General features: G+C 45.2%; 4 protein-coding genes across 4 annotated transcripts in view; 2 read left to right on the forward strand and 2 right to left on the reverse strand.

Moving 5' to 3' along the window:
* The window catches only part of C922_01313 (hypothetical protein), a gene marked incomplete at both ends in the record, with an annotated part of 1,142 nt that extends 947 nt beyond the window's left edge, over positions 1-195 (forward strand). The window contains one exon of the mRNA XM_008816919.1: positions 4-195. Within this exon, the coding sequence (XP_008815141.1) occupies positions 4-195 (192 nt within the window). The remainder of the gene's footprint in view (positions 1-3) is intronic.
* A 1,260-nt stretch (positions 196-1,455) lies between these two features.
* On the reverse strand, positions 1,456-2,586 carry C922_01314 (hypothetical protein; the record flags this gene model as incomplete). The annotated part of the gene is made up of 2 exons (XM_008816920.1): positions 1,456-2,055; positions 2,248-2,586. The coding sequence occupies 2 exons, from the start codon at positions 2,584-2,586 to the stop codon at positions 1,456-1,458; spliced, it is 939 nt and encodes a 312-aa protein (XP_008815142.1).
* A 5,128-nt stretch (positions 2,587-7,714) lies between these two features.
* Positions 7,715-11,155, forward strand: C922_01315 (hypothetical protein; the record flags this gene model as incomplete). Its single annotated transcript, XM_008816921.1, has 3 exons — positions 7,715-10,672; positions 10,811-10,949; positions 11,079-11,155. The coding sequence occupies 3 exons, from the start codon at positions 7,715-7,717 to the stop codon at positions 11,153-11,155; spliced, it is 3,174 nt and encodes a 1,057-aa protein (XP_008815143.1).
* Positions 11,156-12,649: 1,494 nt separating this feature from the next.
* Positions 12,650-14,995, reverse strand: C922_01316 (hypothetical protein; the record flags this gene model as incomplete). Its single annotated transcript, XM_008816922.1, has 1 exon — positions 12,650-14,995. The coding sequence occupies one exon, from the start codon at positions 14,993-14,995 to the stop codon at positions 12,650-12,652; it is 2,346 nt and encodes a 781-aa protein (XP_008815144.1).
* Positions 14,996-16,019: the final 1,024 nt, after the last annotated feature.

Below are 16,019 nucleotides of genomic sequence, written 5' to 3' on the forward strand. Positions count from 1 at the left end.
AAGAATAACAATAATAACAATAACGACAATAACAACAATAAGAATAACAATAACAACAATAACAGTAATAACAATAATAACAATAATAACAACTATAACAACAATAACAACAATAACAATAATGGCAACAAAAACAACAATAACAATAACGATGATAATATCAAAAAATGGCTAACTACTTGGTGGCTGTATTAACAAGGGAAATTTCATAAATTCGGAGATGTATGCAGATTGACATATTGGCTCGTGGCATGTATAGATATAAAAACGTACGTATGCGTGCATGCTCTCCCAGGGGGGCCATACCCAGGCAGATTAATCCATCCCGTTTGGATGCAGTAAAACGTCCCTATTCGAAGATGTTAGACAGAAAACGGCTATCTTGAAAATGGTGAAGGAAGGGAAAAAGACAATTAATATTCTTTTTTCTTGCAACTGTTGAGGCGGAATCCAGGCCCAAACATCCTTTCCATTAGAGGTCCATGTGGGTGATTTTTTCCAATATGAAGCAGCCATTGTAACAGTTTCTCCACCGTAGTGTCGTCATGCATTTGTCTTATGGTGTAACACTGGGTATGCGCCCGTATATTTTTGTCTACATTAAAAGGGGGGGATTTTTTTTTTTTTTCCTATCAGATCCCAGGGTTTAGCATTCTGGCTCTCGTGAGGGGCTGCGTGTAATGCGGAAATCACTGATTGGCATATAAATTGGGCGTGTAATCATTTTAAAAAAATATATTAAAAACAACTGGTTGTTTTATTTTTCTACACTTTATTTCGCCATATCTTATTTTGCTACATTTTATTTATAAATAAGTATTTAAAAAAAATTAATAAAACAGTTCATGGGGTGCGCGGCAACTTGTCCCTGTGGTGTTTGCCCGCTTGAAGGCAGCATACGTTTACAGGCGTACATGCAAACATACGCATATGCTCATATTTACATGGACAGGTGTGTCCCACTATGCGCACATGTACACACAGTGAAGGGGGAGGGGAACACATAAATATGTAGATGGGTGGCTAAAAAAAAGAAAAAAATAAATAAATAAAATAAAGTAGAATAAAGTAGAATAAAATATGATAAAATAAAAGCAATCATGCACCTCGACAGTGAAGTGAACTGAGGGAAGGGGCACACATTTCTATAACATGTACGCCCATGTGTGTGCAGATATAGCATACCTGCTAAATTGCGTTATGAAGAGGATAGCCTTAAGAATAATGTTAAAGGGGAAGAAACACGAAATTTAAGATAAGCACGCGAGTGGGACGAATCACAACGATAAGCTTCCTCATTCCGCGAACATATAAGTACAGACAAGGACGCATGGGAACAAATACACCCATGGGCATTGCACACCTAGAGATTTAGAACGACAGTATACAAATTGCAAGTCGATATGCACCGTTCCGAGAGAATCTTCTTCTCATCCACAGCTGATACAAAGGAGACTAATGTCTTCTCTTACGGGACCAAGAGGAGGATCTGGAACGGGACCTAGATCCAGATTTGGATACAGATTTTGATCCGGATCGGTTATTTTTTTTTCTTTCTTGGTAAGACAGACTTTTGGAGTAACTTCTTTTCTTATCATATGCGTCTCTTCTTCTATCCATGCTTCTACTTCTGCTGCTGCTAGACGTTCTGCTTCTACTCTTGCTTCTGCTCCGACTTCCACTTCGGCTTCTACTTCTGCTCCTGCTGTAGCTTCTGCTACTGTAGCTTCTACTTCTGGTGTAGGACCTTTTACCGCTCCTGGAGTAGCTCCTGCTAGAATAGCTCCTATTCCTGCTACCGTATCTGCCATACCCTCCATCTTCCCGGTGCCACGATGTTTTTTTCTGTCTGATTGTTATTTTGGATTTTTCCCCTTCATGGGACCTAAATGTAGATCCGTTAAATTTTTCAATCGCTTCAAGCATGTCTTCCTTGTTGAAAAAGGACACTTCGCCAAGCCCGTTTTTAAAAACGTCTGCGTGGCCGCACTCTCCTGCTTCCCTCAGATGGTCCTTCAAATCTTGCCAGCTGCCTGAGAGGGGCAGTCCGCTGACCTGCACGTGGATGGGTAAAGCGAGACGAGTGTGAAGACGCGCTTTGTAGAGCGGTGTGCTTCGTACAGCTGTGAGGTGTGGCAGCATGGGCACTATCGCTAATGCGCCAATATGGAAGTAAATAAAAAGTAAGTGCTACACGTTAACGATGCACAAAGTGGCATTTCTCTATTATCTCTTTTTTTGTGTTACCTCAACGACGTATCTGCCTCTCCTGGACCTCATTCCCCTGCCCATCATCCCTCTACCCCCTTTGGAGTAGTACTTCCCATTATCCCTGGCGTTAAAAGGAACTTCGACCCTTAACTTATTACCCCCAAAATCAGACCCGTCTTTTTCTTTTATGGCATCCGCTGCATCCCTCACATCTTCGAATTCGATAAAGGCAAAGGCAGCTCCTGAAACAGTTTTTTTCACGTCACACTTTAGTATGGTTCCATATTTCCGAAATTCATTTTCTACGTCTCTTGGCGTTACGTGAGACGGCAGGTTTCCCACATAAACGCGCGAAATGCTCTCACGCATGGACATTTTCGTGTACTTGTTTTCTTTGGTCGTTAAGAGCAATTGGTGTTATGCGCAGTTCCCGTGGGGGCACGCGAGATGGATGCACACGTGCGTCGAGTATACTTTGGGTGGTCGGCGATCTGGCCACTCCGCGCTGCGTTCACGTTATCTTTCACGTTGCGATCCCGCTTCCTTTCACGTTGTTGACCCGTTTCGTTTTACGTGGCTGTCCTGTTCCCCTTTACTTTATCTTCTGTGCTTCCTTTCGCGCTTCCCCTGACGTTTCCTTCTGCGTTTTTTGCCTACCCTTCTGTTGCGCCTTCAGTCGTGCCGGGATTGCCACTTGATTAGTCCCCAGGCAGCTTAGCCAAACGTATGCGCGGGGAAGCGGGTAGACGACTAACCAGTTACGTGCCCATGTATAGAGTAGAACTGTCACCGTCGCGGGAACAGAACCAGCGTGTTCTCTTTCTGCCTCTTCCTCTCTCTCGCGTATGCGCCTGATGTAAACGCAACGTTGTAGCTTCTCAAAACTGGCGAACTGCAGCTAGCGGTTGGCCGCAAAGGCCTATGTAGATAAGTTCGTTCTACTACGTTTTTTCGATGACAATTGGGGAAAAAAAAAAACAGATCTATGCAATTCGTTTTTAAAACTTCAAATAAAACTATGCTTTGGTAAAAAGAGGGGCGTGAATAAATGGCAAGTTGCTTATACTTCCCCCTAATTTTTTTATTCCCTTCGCATTTGTATTTCGTACTTTTGCGTTTCCTTTTTGGTATTTTCTATTTCGTATTTTTCCGTTTTCTTTTTTGCATTCCGTTTTATTGCTTCACTTTTTCGTTTTCCCTTTTTTTTTTGCCTTTTTGTGTTTCTTTTTTTTTCCTTGTTTCTCCGCTGTTGACTACTTGGCTGACACCGAATCACGCTTCGTCATTTTTATTTGTAGTTCCCTCTTTTTTATAGCAGGTCGAAAAAAAGAGCAACAGCTCGCACTGCGCGGGTGTTTTTTTTTTTTTTTTTTACAATCCCTGCTGCTGTCATGTAGGCAACTCATTATCAAGCCTAGCTTGGCTTGGTGCGTATGGCAATGGATCGTACCCGGAGGTATTCTTCTCTCATGATATTCGAGTTGACATTTAGAAAGCATCCGCATATCCTTGCGGGTTCAGCCTTTTCTGTAAGCGCCTGCTTAAAATTGCCACGCTCATTTTTGGGGGTGGCGGGTTGGCGCCCAAAAAAAAAAAGAAAATGTATAAGCATAACTGCATGGAGATAAACCCGTGCGCATAAAAAAAGGAGTAGTACCCACAACGGGCACATCAAACTTCTGTCGAATCCGTCGCCGCTCTTTGGTTCAACAGAATTATGGCCCCCTCTTCTGCCCTTACCCAAAGAGCATAACTCGTATGTAACCTCTAATTCTGACAGCGACGAATGCAGGCGGTGGTGTAGGGGAGGAAGTTAACATGAGTGCGCTCTGTACGTGTGATAGGAGTATCAGGTGAGGGGTTTTGCAGTAGGCACATGCATGTATACCATACAAGTTGTGATTACGTTTGCCTTTATATATACACTCATGCTGCATGCATGTTAGGGGGGGGCAGGGAAGGAGCAATTATTAAAACGCACACCGTTGTATGGACGTCTGCATGGCACATATGCATCGTGCCAGCTTGGGGATTTTCCCTTGTCCCTCATCAGGTAAAATTGAATCATATCGTCAAGTGGGGAGTCATCCCCTTTTTTTTACTCCAGCTGAGATACAAATTGGTAATTTTTTTTTTTTTCTTTTGCCAAAATGAGGGAAACAAATCGTTGCCGGGAAAAAATGTGCATCGTGCAGAACGCGTCGTGGATAAACGGGATTCTGAAAGGACATACGCATTGCACGTAAGAATGTTGGAGACGCCTCCCCTTCCACCCCTTCCCCGGAGAGGCTGAGCACATGCAGTCAACGGTGGCGCATGATTGGTAAGCACACATCCGGTTAAGCAACCTTCCCCTGCGAAAGTAGCACTTTATATTAGCTCACCAGATGAGAAGGTACCATAGAGCGTTATGTTACCTTTGATTGGCCACACAGTTCGCCCTAAAGCATATACCAAAATGGTGAAAGCCACGGTACCTAAGCGGCATATATGTATGTACGTATGTTTGGCCGTCTGGGCGAAGGGATCGAGAGGCGTTTGTAAAAAAAATTACATTACACCCCGCCACGGTGAAAGGGGAATATTCCCATCTGTGGGAAGCAGCGCATGTACCCGTTCTTATGTAAACCCCCATCTACGCAATCGCATAAGTTCCCTACAAATCCTGTCCCAACGGTGCGCCTATTTTGCTTATAACCCGGGAAACTCGGCTGCCCTATTTTTTTGGAAGAAATGAGTAACCCTGCGTTCCCACCAGTTTGGGTAACACACGGGGCAAGAAAAAAAATAATAAAAAAAAAAACCTGCTGAATGGTTCATTCGTAAAATTGCACCCGCCTATGTAGACCTTACCACGCCCTGACGAATTGGTCGCGAAGTGGTGGGCTGCTGAATTTTCATCGCCTCGACGCGGTCGAACTGTTCTCCACCCTCATTTGAGAAATGCAAAGCGGTTCCATACATAAGTGCAGAGCAGCCAGTATATCAGCAAGCACATCGACCTGTCTTTAAGTTTAGGTAACATGTTTCAGATGACTCCTTCCAGTTTTACGGTGCAAGTTTGCAATCAGTGCAGACATTATGGATCGCCTGCGTACACAGAACTAGAAGGCTGCGTTTGTGTGTCTTTGTGTGTAGGGGGGCGGAGGAACATACGAAACTAAGGGACCATTCGGGTTAATCTCCCCACACAGATATTATGAACTACTGGGGGGCACTATCCATTTGAGGTTCCTCCATCAGAATGGTATAATGGTGTGCCACCGCACAGGCACATCTCGAATAGGCCTTTCGCAGAGTGACCTCCTCGGTAATGCGCAAAAGGGGGGGTGTCCATCTGAACTTTTTATGAGCGGCAATTTCGAAGGAGGCCCCTGCCACGCGATGTACAACTCTGTTATTTTCCTGAGCGCCATACATGGGAAAGCAAAATGGGTTAAACAAAATTGTGGTTAAAGTGAATGTCATCTCAAGGCACAAATGGGCCCAAAATGGGCATTCCAGTATAACACGCTGCAGTGACCTCTTCAGTGTTGAGCTGACAAGAAATACTCGTCTTTTTTCTTTTTCTTTTTTTTTTTCTCTTTTTTTTAAAATTCTTCTGGATTTCTCCTCACTCCAAAGAGGTCTGTCTTGTGTGTGTAGTGATGAAGCTACCATGGCATTCGCTCATGAGGGGGGTTCTTCCACTTTCTAGGGAGTGACACTTGGCAAAGTACACTCCGCAAGGACCGGCACAGGCGCAGCGAGAGAAACCCTACGTTCGTACAAACATGCAAATATACCCATATGCATACACACGTGTGTATGTTCATCTGCTGCTGGCATCCCCATGTGGATACGTTTGGTTGGTCTCCATCCCTCTGACGTGCTCGCACAGGGGAAGCGCTGTACTTAAGTGGCAAAATCAATATTAAATGGATATCCGAGACACCAAGTCAATGGAGCAGGGGAAAGTCCAAAGAAAAAAAAAAAAAAAAAGTTAACCCCCGTGATGTCGTGCTGGCTAAGACAGTCGCGAAAAGATAAGCGCAGCGAGGAAGGAAGCCGAGTGAAAAAAAACGTAAGATAAATATGTTTGGCGCGACACAACGTGCGGAACACCCGGCAGATGTGCCACACCTGGCAAACAAGTCACACGCTAGAAACGTGTCACACTCAACTCGAGCGTATTCCTCTCGATCTCATTTAGAACCCCCCTCTCCCCAGCTCAGTGCATTCGAGCATTCCCCGCATCTACCTTCGCACAGCACACACCCCTTTAAGGCTAGAAACGAGTGACACCGCGTGGGTTACATCTCTAAGCCGTTTGCCTTCACATAGGCATCTCTCTCACACGGGGAGCTTCTTCTTCCGCCTTCGTCACTTCGCCACTTGGCATATGGGGAAGTGCCCATTTTTGTAGTCCCCCTACCCGTGCGCACATACGTATAGAAATTCGTACGCCGTAAAGCAAGCATCTGTGAGGGGAGATGTATAGGTCATGCCCGCGTGAAAAAATATGCTCACATGAACTTGCACATGCGTGTATGCGTTTGCACATGAGCAGGGCAGGGCCGTATAAATCAACCAAGAAGTCGATCAAGAAAATTTTTTTTTTTTTTTCACAAATCTCCAACTGGTCATTTGTTTTCTCCCATATTTTATTCCCTTTTGAGAAAGAGAAAATATTTACTTTTTGTTTTTTTTTTCTTTTTTTTTTTTTCTCCCCAATGTGCTAATTAGATTCGGCATTTTGAAACTTCCCCCCTTTGCATTTTACACCAGCGAATAAGGAGATCTCTCTCGTGGTGAATCGCCGAGGAAGTGAAGCTACCCTTCCAATTCGCTCCTCAAAGTAACTACCCAAGCGGAGGGAGAGCACGCCGAACGGTTGAGCGAAAAAGGGGAAGCCAAGAAGGTGTCGAAAACAACAGGAAAGGTGCAAGCCGAACGGTGGGGAAAACCACAGGAAAAGCGCAAGCCGAAGGGTACGGTAGAGCGGAAGCGACGAAATATGCCCCCCCTGCCCGCCTAACGTGAAAGAGGTGGCATATGCAGGGTACGCCTCGGTGAGTGTAGCGCTGAGAATAGAAGCAAGCGGAAGTGGAGTGACTCACGAGCAGATTCAGTAGGGGGCGCACAAGTGAGCATAACATTCCGAAGTTCACTTATTTAATCCACAGGGTAGAGGGTGAAGTTATCGGTACGCTGCTCGGTTGAAACAACTCAACAAGGCTTTCAAAGCGTCCGTCCATCCGACCTGTCCCTGTGCCCAGATATACGTGGATGCGCCAAAAAGGGACAACCCGCGAATAGGAGCAGACCACGTGTCCACGGAAGAAGCTTCCAACTGTGCTGACCGCGCCGGCCACGCCGCTTATCGTCTATTCGGAAAGCACGCCTCCTCTGCAGCGCTGCACTTCTCCAGTTTTGCACCTCTTCACCGCTATACCTCTTCACCGCTATACCTCTTCACCGCTATACCTCTTCACCGCTATACCCCTCCACTTCTTCCCCCATAATGAACGAATCGCTGGACATCGAGAACGCCAAGGCGAAGTTAAAGCTGGTATTCTCGTTTTGGGCGAATTCGGAAAACAAAAGCTTCTCGCAGAGCAATGCATTCTGTGTACTGTCGGGGAAGTCCAGCAAGGAGGAAAATGCGACGACGCAAGAGCAGTTTCAGATGTGGCTCATGGGCTACCAGCTCACAGAGACGTTTTTTCTTTTCCTAAAAAAGGAAAGGCTAATCATCCTAACGAGTGATAAAAAGAAGAAGTTTTTGCAGCCGTTGTTGGACAATATGGAAAACGTCCAAGTGATGGAAAGAAGCAATGACAATAGGGAAAATTTCATTCAGATAAAAAAAATGATAAAAGAGGCAGGAACGGAAGAAATAGCCATTCTGAAAGATAAAGATGCCACGGGAAGTTTCTTCGAAAGTTGTTACAGTTTTGTTAAAAGTTTAGACATGGCACAGGTAGAGGTAAACAAAGAATTGAAGTTTTTGTTGAACTTCCGATCGGAGTCGGATATGAAGATCCAGAAGAGTGGAAGCGATATTGCTTGTATCATTTTAAAAAATATCTTAATAACGACAATCGAGAATGCATTAGACAGTGAGGAGTTCCAGAGTCACGACAAGATAAAAGAAAAAGCGTTAAAGTTTCACGAAAATAAAAAGTGTGTTTTAAAATTGAAGGAAAAACTTAAGGTAGATATCGACGACATCGATGTCATTTACAGCAATGTGCAGAGTGGAAATCAGTTCAGCTTGAGCTACAAAAATAGCAACAATAAGAGTTACCTCTCCCAGAATGAGGGGACGATCCTCGTCGGGGTGGGTGTCAAATATAAGGAGCTCTGCTCAAATGTTAACAGGACACTTCTTCTAAATGCGAAGACGCAGCATAAGGAGCTATACAGCTTCGCCTTGGCCATCGAAAAATACGTCATTAAGGAATGCCTCCAGGTGCAGAACACATATGCAGACGTGTACAAAAAGGCCATTACCTTCGTAAAGAAAAACAAGAAGGATTACCCAACATTGAGTGGGGTCCCTGTAGAGGATTACTTCGTCAAATGTATTGGACATGTCATTGGAATCGAATTTATGGAGAACGATTTTCTCATCACCGAAAGTAACAACACTGGGATGATTGAGAAGAATACGTCCTACAATTTATCCGTCGGATTTGAGAACGTGCCTGGGAATGACAAGAACAATTTAGCCATCTGGATCAGCGACACGGTGTACATTAATGAGGAAGGAGAAATCAGCATCCTAACCGACTCCATCAGCAAAGAAATCAACACCATTTCGTACGAGCTGGAGGATAGCAAAAGCGAAGACGAAGATGAGAATAAGGTGAAAAGTGAAAAGAAGGAGCAAAATGGAGAATTTAGCAAAAAAAAAACGGGCATCTCTGCCAGCATTCTAAACAACGCAGCTAGTGTTATCGTCTCGGACAGACTCAGGAGGAGAAACAAAAACTCCCTCGCACACACAAATGAACAAGAAATGGAAGAGCTGAACAAAAGACAAAGTGAACTGAAGGAGAAAAAAATCAACGAAATTAAATTTCGATTCTCTAAAGGGACTAGCGATTATAAAGATCCAAATAAAAAAAATGTGAAAAAATTGGAGGATGTAAAAGCATATAACGATACCGATCTACTTCCTAGAGATTTAAGACCAAACATAATATGTGTAGACAATAAACACGAGTGTATTTTACTCCCCATCAACGGGGCTCACATTCCATTCCACGTGTCTACTATCAAAAATCTTAGCTCCAATTATGAGGACAACAATGATATCTTCGTTCTCCGCATAAACTTCCAAGTCCCAGGAAACCAAGGGGTGCTAAAAGCAGACTTCAATACGTTCCCCACCTTGCAGGAAAAAGAAATGTACATCAAAGAGCTCATATTTAAATCGAATGATGAGAAGCATTTCCAGAATATTGTCAAACAAGTGAAGGAGCTCATTAAGCAGGTCAAGCAGAAAGAGGTAGAAGCTGATGTTAATGATCCGAAGCATGCTCAAGAGAAACTCGTTCTCAATAAAAGTGGAAGAAGAATCATTCTTAGAGACCTTATGACCAGACCAAACATATTCACAGGAAGGAAAATCTTAGGCACATTGGAGCTCCACACCAATGGACTTAGATACTCAGCGAACTCTCGAGGAACAACGGAATATATTGATATCCTCTTTGATGACATAAAGTATGCCTTTTATCAACCTTCCGATGGGCAACTAATCATTCTGATTCACTTCCACTTGAAGCGATACATCATGGTGGGAAAGAAAAAGACACTCGATGTGCAGTTCTACTGCGAAGCGGGAACACAGATTGATGATCTCGATCGAGCCAAGGCAAGGAACGTATACGATCCAGACGAAATGCATGACGAAATGAAAGAAAGAGAGCAAAAAAATAGACTCAACTTGATCTTTAAAAACTTCGTACAGCAAATGCAAGATATCTCTAAGATCGAATTTGAGATTCCCTACCCTGAACTTACCTTCTCTGGAGTCCCAAACAAAAGCAACGTCGAAATCTTTGTCACAGCAAACACCATTAACCACCTTGTCGAGTGGCCACCTTTCATCCTCTCCGTTGAAGACATCGAAATTGCCTCCCTCGAGAGGATTCACCACGGCCTCCGTAACTTCGATATGATATTCGTATTTAAGGACTACACCAAGCCTGTCAAACGCATTGATGTCATTCCCACGGAATATATTGACACCATTAAGAAGTGGCTTACCACCATCGACATTGTCTACTATGAGGGGAAGAACAACCTCCAGTGGGGAAACATTTTGAAGACCATCTTAGCCGATATTGACTCGTTTGTTAACTCCAAGGGGTTCGATGGGTTCCTCGGCGACCAGGAGGACGACGACGACGAGCAGTCCGCGGAGGACGAGGATGAGGACGATGAGTACGAGGTGGACGAGTCCGACCTGGTAAGAAGCGACGAGGGCGTAGCGGCAGCTGCGGATCGCACCGTATAGCGGCCGTGCGAATCTTCCACCTGCAGTGATAACCACTTCTTTCACCCTTGCTCACCTCTTTCTGTGTGCGTTTTCCACCCCACTCTGCAGAGCGCCGAGGACGACAGCGATTACGATGACAGCGAAGACGAGAGCCTCGCCACGGAGAGCGACGGCGAGGGGGAAGTCGAGGAAGATTCCGAGGATGAGGGGCTCTCTTGGGACGAGCTCGAGGAGCGGGCCAAAAAGGGTACGCCGAGGAACACGCGCGTACGTGAGGGGCCAGTGGGCTGATCGGCAAATGGGTCAGTAGCCTCACATGATATATAACCTCTCTCTGACGGCTTCTTATTTTTTTTTTCCCCTTCCCCCCCTCCAGACGACAAAAAGCGATTCGCCTACAAAAGCGACGACGAAGAAGGATACAACAAGAGGAAGAAGAAGAAAAAGAATTAATTTCAATTTTCACTGCGCAAAAAGCGTTTTGGCAACATTTACGTGGCTTCTTTTTTTTTTCACCATCCACCAAATTGGGTCCACCATTATCTTATGCCCCCCGAAGGAAGTCTACGACTGTACAGCCGTGCAGCACCTCCTTATGGGCGCTCCCTTTTTTCCGCCCCCACTGAGCAGCAAATTTTGGCACGCTGACCTATCCAGCCCGACGCTGCGGTGCACTCTACACCTATGGCTTCTCCACAAGCCGTCGAAGAGGAGTTTGGCTTTCTGGTCCCCCCGCTTCGGCTACTTATCATGCGCCACCGCAGTAGCAGCCGAAACGGGAAACACTACTGTTATTATCTCCATGTTGAATTCGTTGTGGCAAGGCCCTTTTTCCCTCTCCTCGCCCTAGGCGGCACGCCACACCATTCGTCGGCATTCCCAAAAAGCAAAGTGGTGGTGCACACATGTAGTCCTATCCTCTGGCACATAATTACCAAACGGTGATTCTCTTTGGCATTTTTTTTATTCTTTTATTTTCTATTTTTTATTTTTCTCCCCTGCTACCTCTCTGTCTGTGTGTTTCTGTCCCCCCCGAGGGTTACAGGGCACAATTCACAGTTGCAGACATTCCGATGGCGACGAGGATACCCGTGCGAAGACATCTGTCTCTGACTGCTCTAGATGGCCCATCGTACCAAGATGAGCACGTAGGATACACGCGCGGAGAGATGCACGTGTGACCAGTTACATGGGTACAGAAGATCCCGCGCCATAACCTTTTAAGTTCCTGTCTGAAGCAATTTCCACCTCCCGACGTGCACATACATACACACAAATATGTACACATACGTATATTTATACATACCTCCATCTATACATACCTCTGTTTATACATACCTATGTGCTCACTCCTGAACGACGTTTTGGTTCATACAGAGGGGAGGTGCATCTCCGGCCAGCCGTCTTATGGAGCCCCCCTCCCACACACACACCCTCCACTCGTCCATTAATTTTATCTCCGCCATAGCTGTGTTCTCTCACTGCACTTCCCCCTTCTACGTCCTTTTCTCTTTTTTTTTTCATTCTGCCCATCCTTACCCTTCCGACTCATCCTGGAACATTAAATAAAAATAATCTAACAGAGTGTAAATCGGACAAACGGAAAAATTCGTTGGACCCAGGATATCCATAGGGAAGCTTCCCTGCCGTTGATCCGTGGTGGAGCTTCCACACACAATAGGTAGTGTCCACTTTGCGTAAGTCAAACAAGATGGCGGAAAAAATGGAAAAGGTTTTGCTCATACCCATGCATACGCAACAACGCGTCTGTGTGTACACACCGTTTGTCCAGTTAGGGCGGCGAGGTGAGGGGGGTGACATGACTACTTAAGGGAACACATAAAACGTCACATCGGTGGGGTATCCATCCGGGAAAAAGGGCTCCCACAAAATGAATGAAAAAAGGAAACTCATTTAAATGCCGCCCCTTTCTTTCCCCGTTCACCGCTACCTGCTTATCATTAGGACCTCCCTTTTTACTAACTTATAGCCCCTTATTTGGAGCTGCTCGGAGTTCTCTTCCCTAGTGTACGAAAGGGGCACCAGCTCATCCCCCCTGTTCCGCACGGAAAGGTTCTCTTCCAACACAACAGGGAGGCCACCGCTGTCTTCACAGTTACCCCCTCCAATGATTAGTGCCCCGTCCAGATTTAAATTTCGAATCAGCGCATCTGACTTCACCCACAGGGTAGAGTTCCTCCTAATGCATATATTTCCTCTTACTTTTTTTATCACATCCGTTAGGGTAAAGGCAAATTGCGGTTCTAATAAAACCTTGGGAGGGAGGAAATAGCGAACGCCGCTGAATGTCTTCATCTCCAAATCGTCCAAGAGAAACAACTTCCGATTGTACAAACAGGCTAGCTCTAAAAAGGCGCAGTTGCTGTAGTAGAGGTCTGCTTCTGCGCTGAACATACATTCTGGGTGTATGCCGCTTTGCACTTTTCTCTTCGCCTTGGCGGGATCGTTCTTCACCGCGGAGAAGCAGAGACACCTGTCTAGCTGAGTCACACCCACTCTGCCAGGTTTGTAGAGAAAACTTCCCATCTTATTCACACCCTCTTCGTCTAACACGTTGTCTGGTCCTTCCCTCTCCCCAGAGTAGTACAAAAAGGCAAAATCCTGCATCATGCTTTCCACTCGGGTGGCCCGAACAAAATTCTTCCTCTCCTGATCGGCATACTTCGGATTAACATACTCCGGAACGACCCCATTGGTTCTTTTCAGCAACTCGTTGTACGTCCTCATTTGGAACATAATACAATTGGTGTTGCCAGGGAAGAAGGAAAATCCATCCTCATCGACCAGCTCCTGTCCCCCTGAACCCGTGAGGATGGATTCTAAAAAATTGTATTCAATGTTTACGACTCTTCTGCAATTATCCGAGTTGGTCAAGTTGCAGATGGCTCCGATTTCTTCCCCAGGATTCCTCGAAATTGCTAAGAAGTTCATATGTAGCTCTTTCTCTATGGACACGCCCAAACACACAAAGAGAACCTTCATAGCTAAAGCGTTCGTGTCTTGGAAAAAATACAAATGCGTGTATCCTTCTTCTATCAGAACGTCCAAATTAATGTGCTTCCGAATGAGAGAATGGATGTCCCCATGGCCATGTGGTTTTCTGGAAAGGAGGAAACACCCATTTTGAAATACAAAATCGATGTGTGCTTCGCTGTCCTTAAAGCATAATACCTTCTTCTGTTTTAAAAAATACATTTGGTTCTCCTTAAGAGAGAAAAAATGGTTCCTCCGCAAGAAGGTCACCGTCTCCTCATACGTATCATCGGACAGCATAATAATGAAGGGGATGTCAACCTCTTTGTTTTTCCTCCTCTTTATATACTCTTGGAAAGCCTTCAAATGATTACAATAATATTCAATGTACGTTTTTTCTGAGACTAAATTTGTTAGTAGCTTTAATTTTATGTCTTTGTGATTTAATCGTTCGCCCAACCCCCCGGCTAGCAATACGAAGCATACTTTGTCTATTTGGCTCAGTCCTATCTGTTCGTACTGAAGGTACTGGTCGATTTGTGCGAGGGTTCCACTCGCTTGGGTTGCGTCCTTCTGTGTGTTTGTTTTATTTGGTTGCTTCCCCTTTGGCTCATCACTTAAGGAGAGGTAACTACTTCGGTACACATTCGGGTCGTGACCTTCTCCATTCGATGAAGAAGAGGACAGCGACGTGGTGGAAATGGCCGTTGTGGACATCTCTGTCGTGGACATCTCTGTGGTGAACATCTCTGTGGTGGTAATCCCTGTCGGGGATAGCGTCCTTTGGGGAAGCGGAGTGCCCTCGGCCTCCGACGGGCAGACCAAGCTGCCGTCCTGGAGAAAAGTGCCATTCGTGTCGTACTCCTCAATGCTTTGGTTCGACGTGCGTGAGGACACATTAGAAGGGTCTTCCTTTCCATGGGAGTGCCCCTCAGACTGCCCATCGAGTACATATATTCTCTTCTCCTCTCTGCTACCTCCACCAAATTGGGGCATCATATCATCCCAGGGAAATTTTATCTTTATTAAATTATCTGGTCTTTCTATTACACAGTGTTCAAAATTGTGCAGTTTCTTTTCCGATCTTTTCATCAAAAATTTAGCTCCCTCCACGTATTTTCGCAGCCCATCAGGGTACACCAGCTCGAATTCTTTGATCTGTTTAATGATGTCTAAGATGTTTCTCTCGTTTATTCCTTCATGGGTCAGCAGCTCCGTCTGCCCCGTCTCAATCAGGTCTGCAATGTGTCTTTTGTCTTCATCGCTGAGCGTTTTTGTAAGCTGGTCGATTTTATGCATCCTCCCTAGGGTTAGCGGTGGTGATTGGGATGATCATCAGAGGTGGTAGTTGGAATGATCCTCAGCGGTGCTTCTTAGCGGAGTTACCTCGTCACTTTCACTCACTGAGAAAAAAGGGACCCTCCCTTTCTCGAAAGCAAGCACGTTGCTGTCTTTCTACCCCTTCTCCACACCCGTTGGTGCAAAACCCCTCGATTTAGCAAATATAATCGTGACTAGTGCTTCCCAACTAGGGCAAGAAAAACGTTTTCACTAGTGCGCCAAGCAAATGATCGCGATGTAGATGGTGCTTAGTGGAATGTAGATCGAGCCGCTCTCCCAAAGTTATGACTTCTCCCTTTGCAGCACGATGTATCCAGCATGTCTATTTGTGCGTAGACGCTGAAAGGGGGTTATGGGGGGCTATCAGACTTCTCGCGTTCACTGAGTGGTGACCGAGCGGTAGGAAGCAGTAGTCGATGGTGAATGAGCGCAGGGATGAACAAAGACAGCGAAACAGCTTTGTTCACGCTGCCCTTTTCTTCATTTTTTAAGTTCCCATTTCGTGCAACAGAATATTTTCTTACTTTCGCTGTATCTTTTTTTTATTCTTTCCCTTTGAACTTTTCTTTTTTTTCTGTTTTACCCTCTTCGGTCTTTCAAGGTGGATACAACACCTGGCGCAACGGAAAATTCACTACGTTGTAGAGCAGGAAAAAGTCGCTGTAGCGAATTAACAGTCGAGTTGAAAGGGTCTTAAGAGGAAGAAACAGGGGTGGGACGGGTTGCCAAACGGGTGGCTTTCCCAGTGGGGACCCGTTATAGAGAGACAAAAAAAGGAAAAAATATACGGCGGAAAAACGCTCATACATGTAGAGACCTGTGCGGGTGAAACGCCCTTTTTTGTGGGTGTATGCAGTTATATAGGCATATTTCCTCAACTTTCCACCCGTTTCCAAGAAACAACAGGTCTACGTTCTTTTTCGCTAGATTGTTTTTCAATTTTTCGTTTCCCTTTTTTGGAAAAGTCAAATAGACGCTGTCA

This window comes from Plasmodium inui (assembly GCF_000524495.1).
Source record: "Plasmodium inui San Antonio 1 unplaced genomic scaffold supercont1.4, whole genome shotgun sequence".
Lineage (NCBI taxonomy): Eukaryota > Apicomplexa > Aconoidasida > Haemosporida > Plasmodiidae > Plasmodium > Plasmodium inui.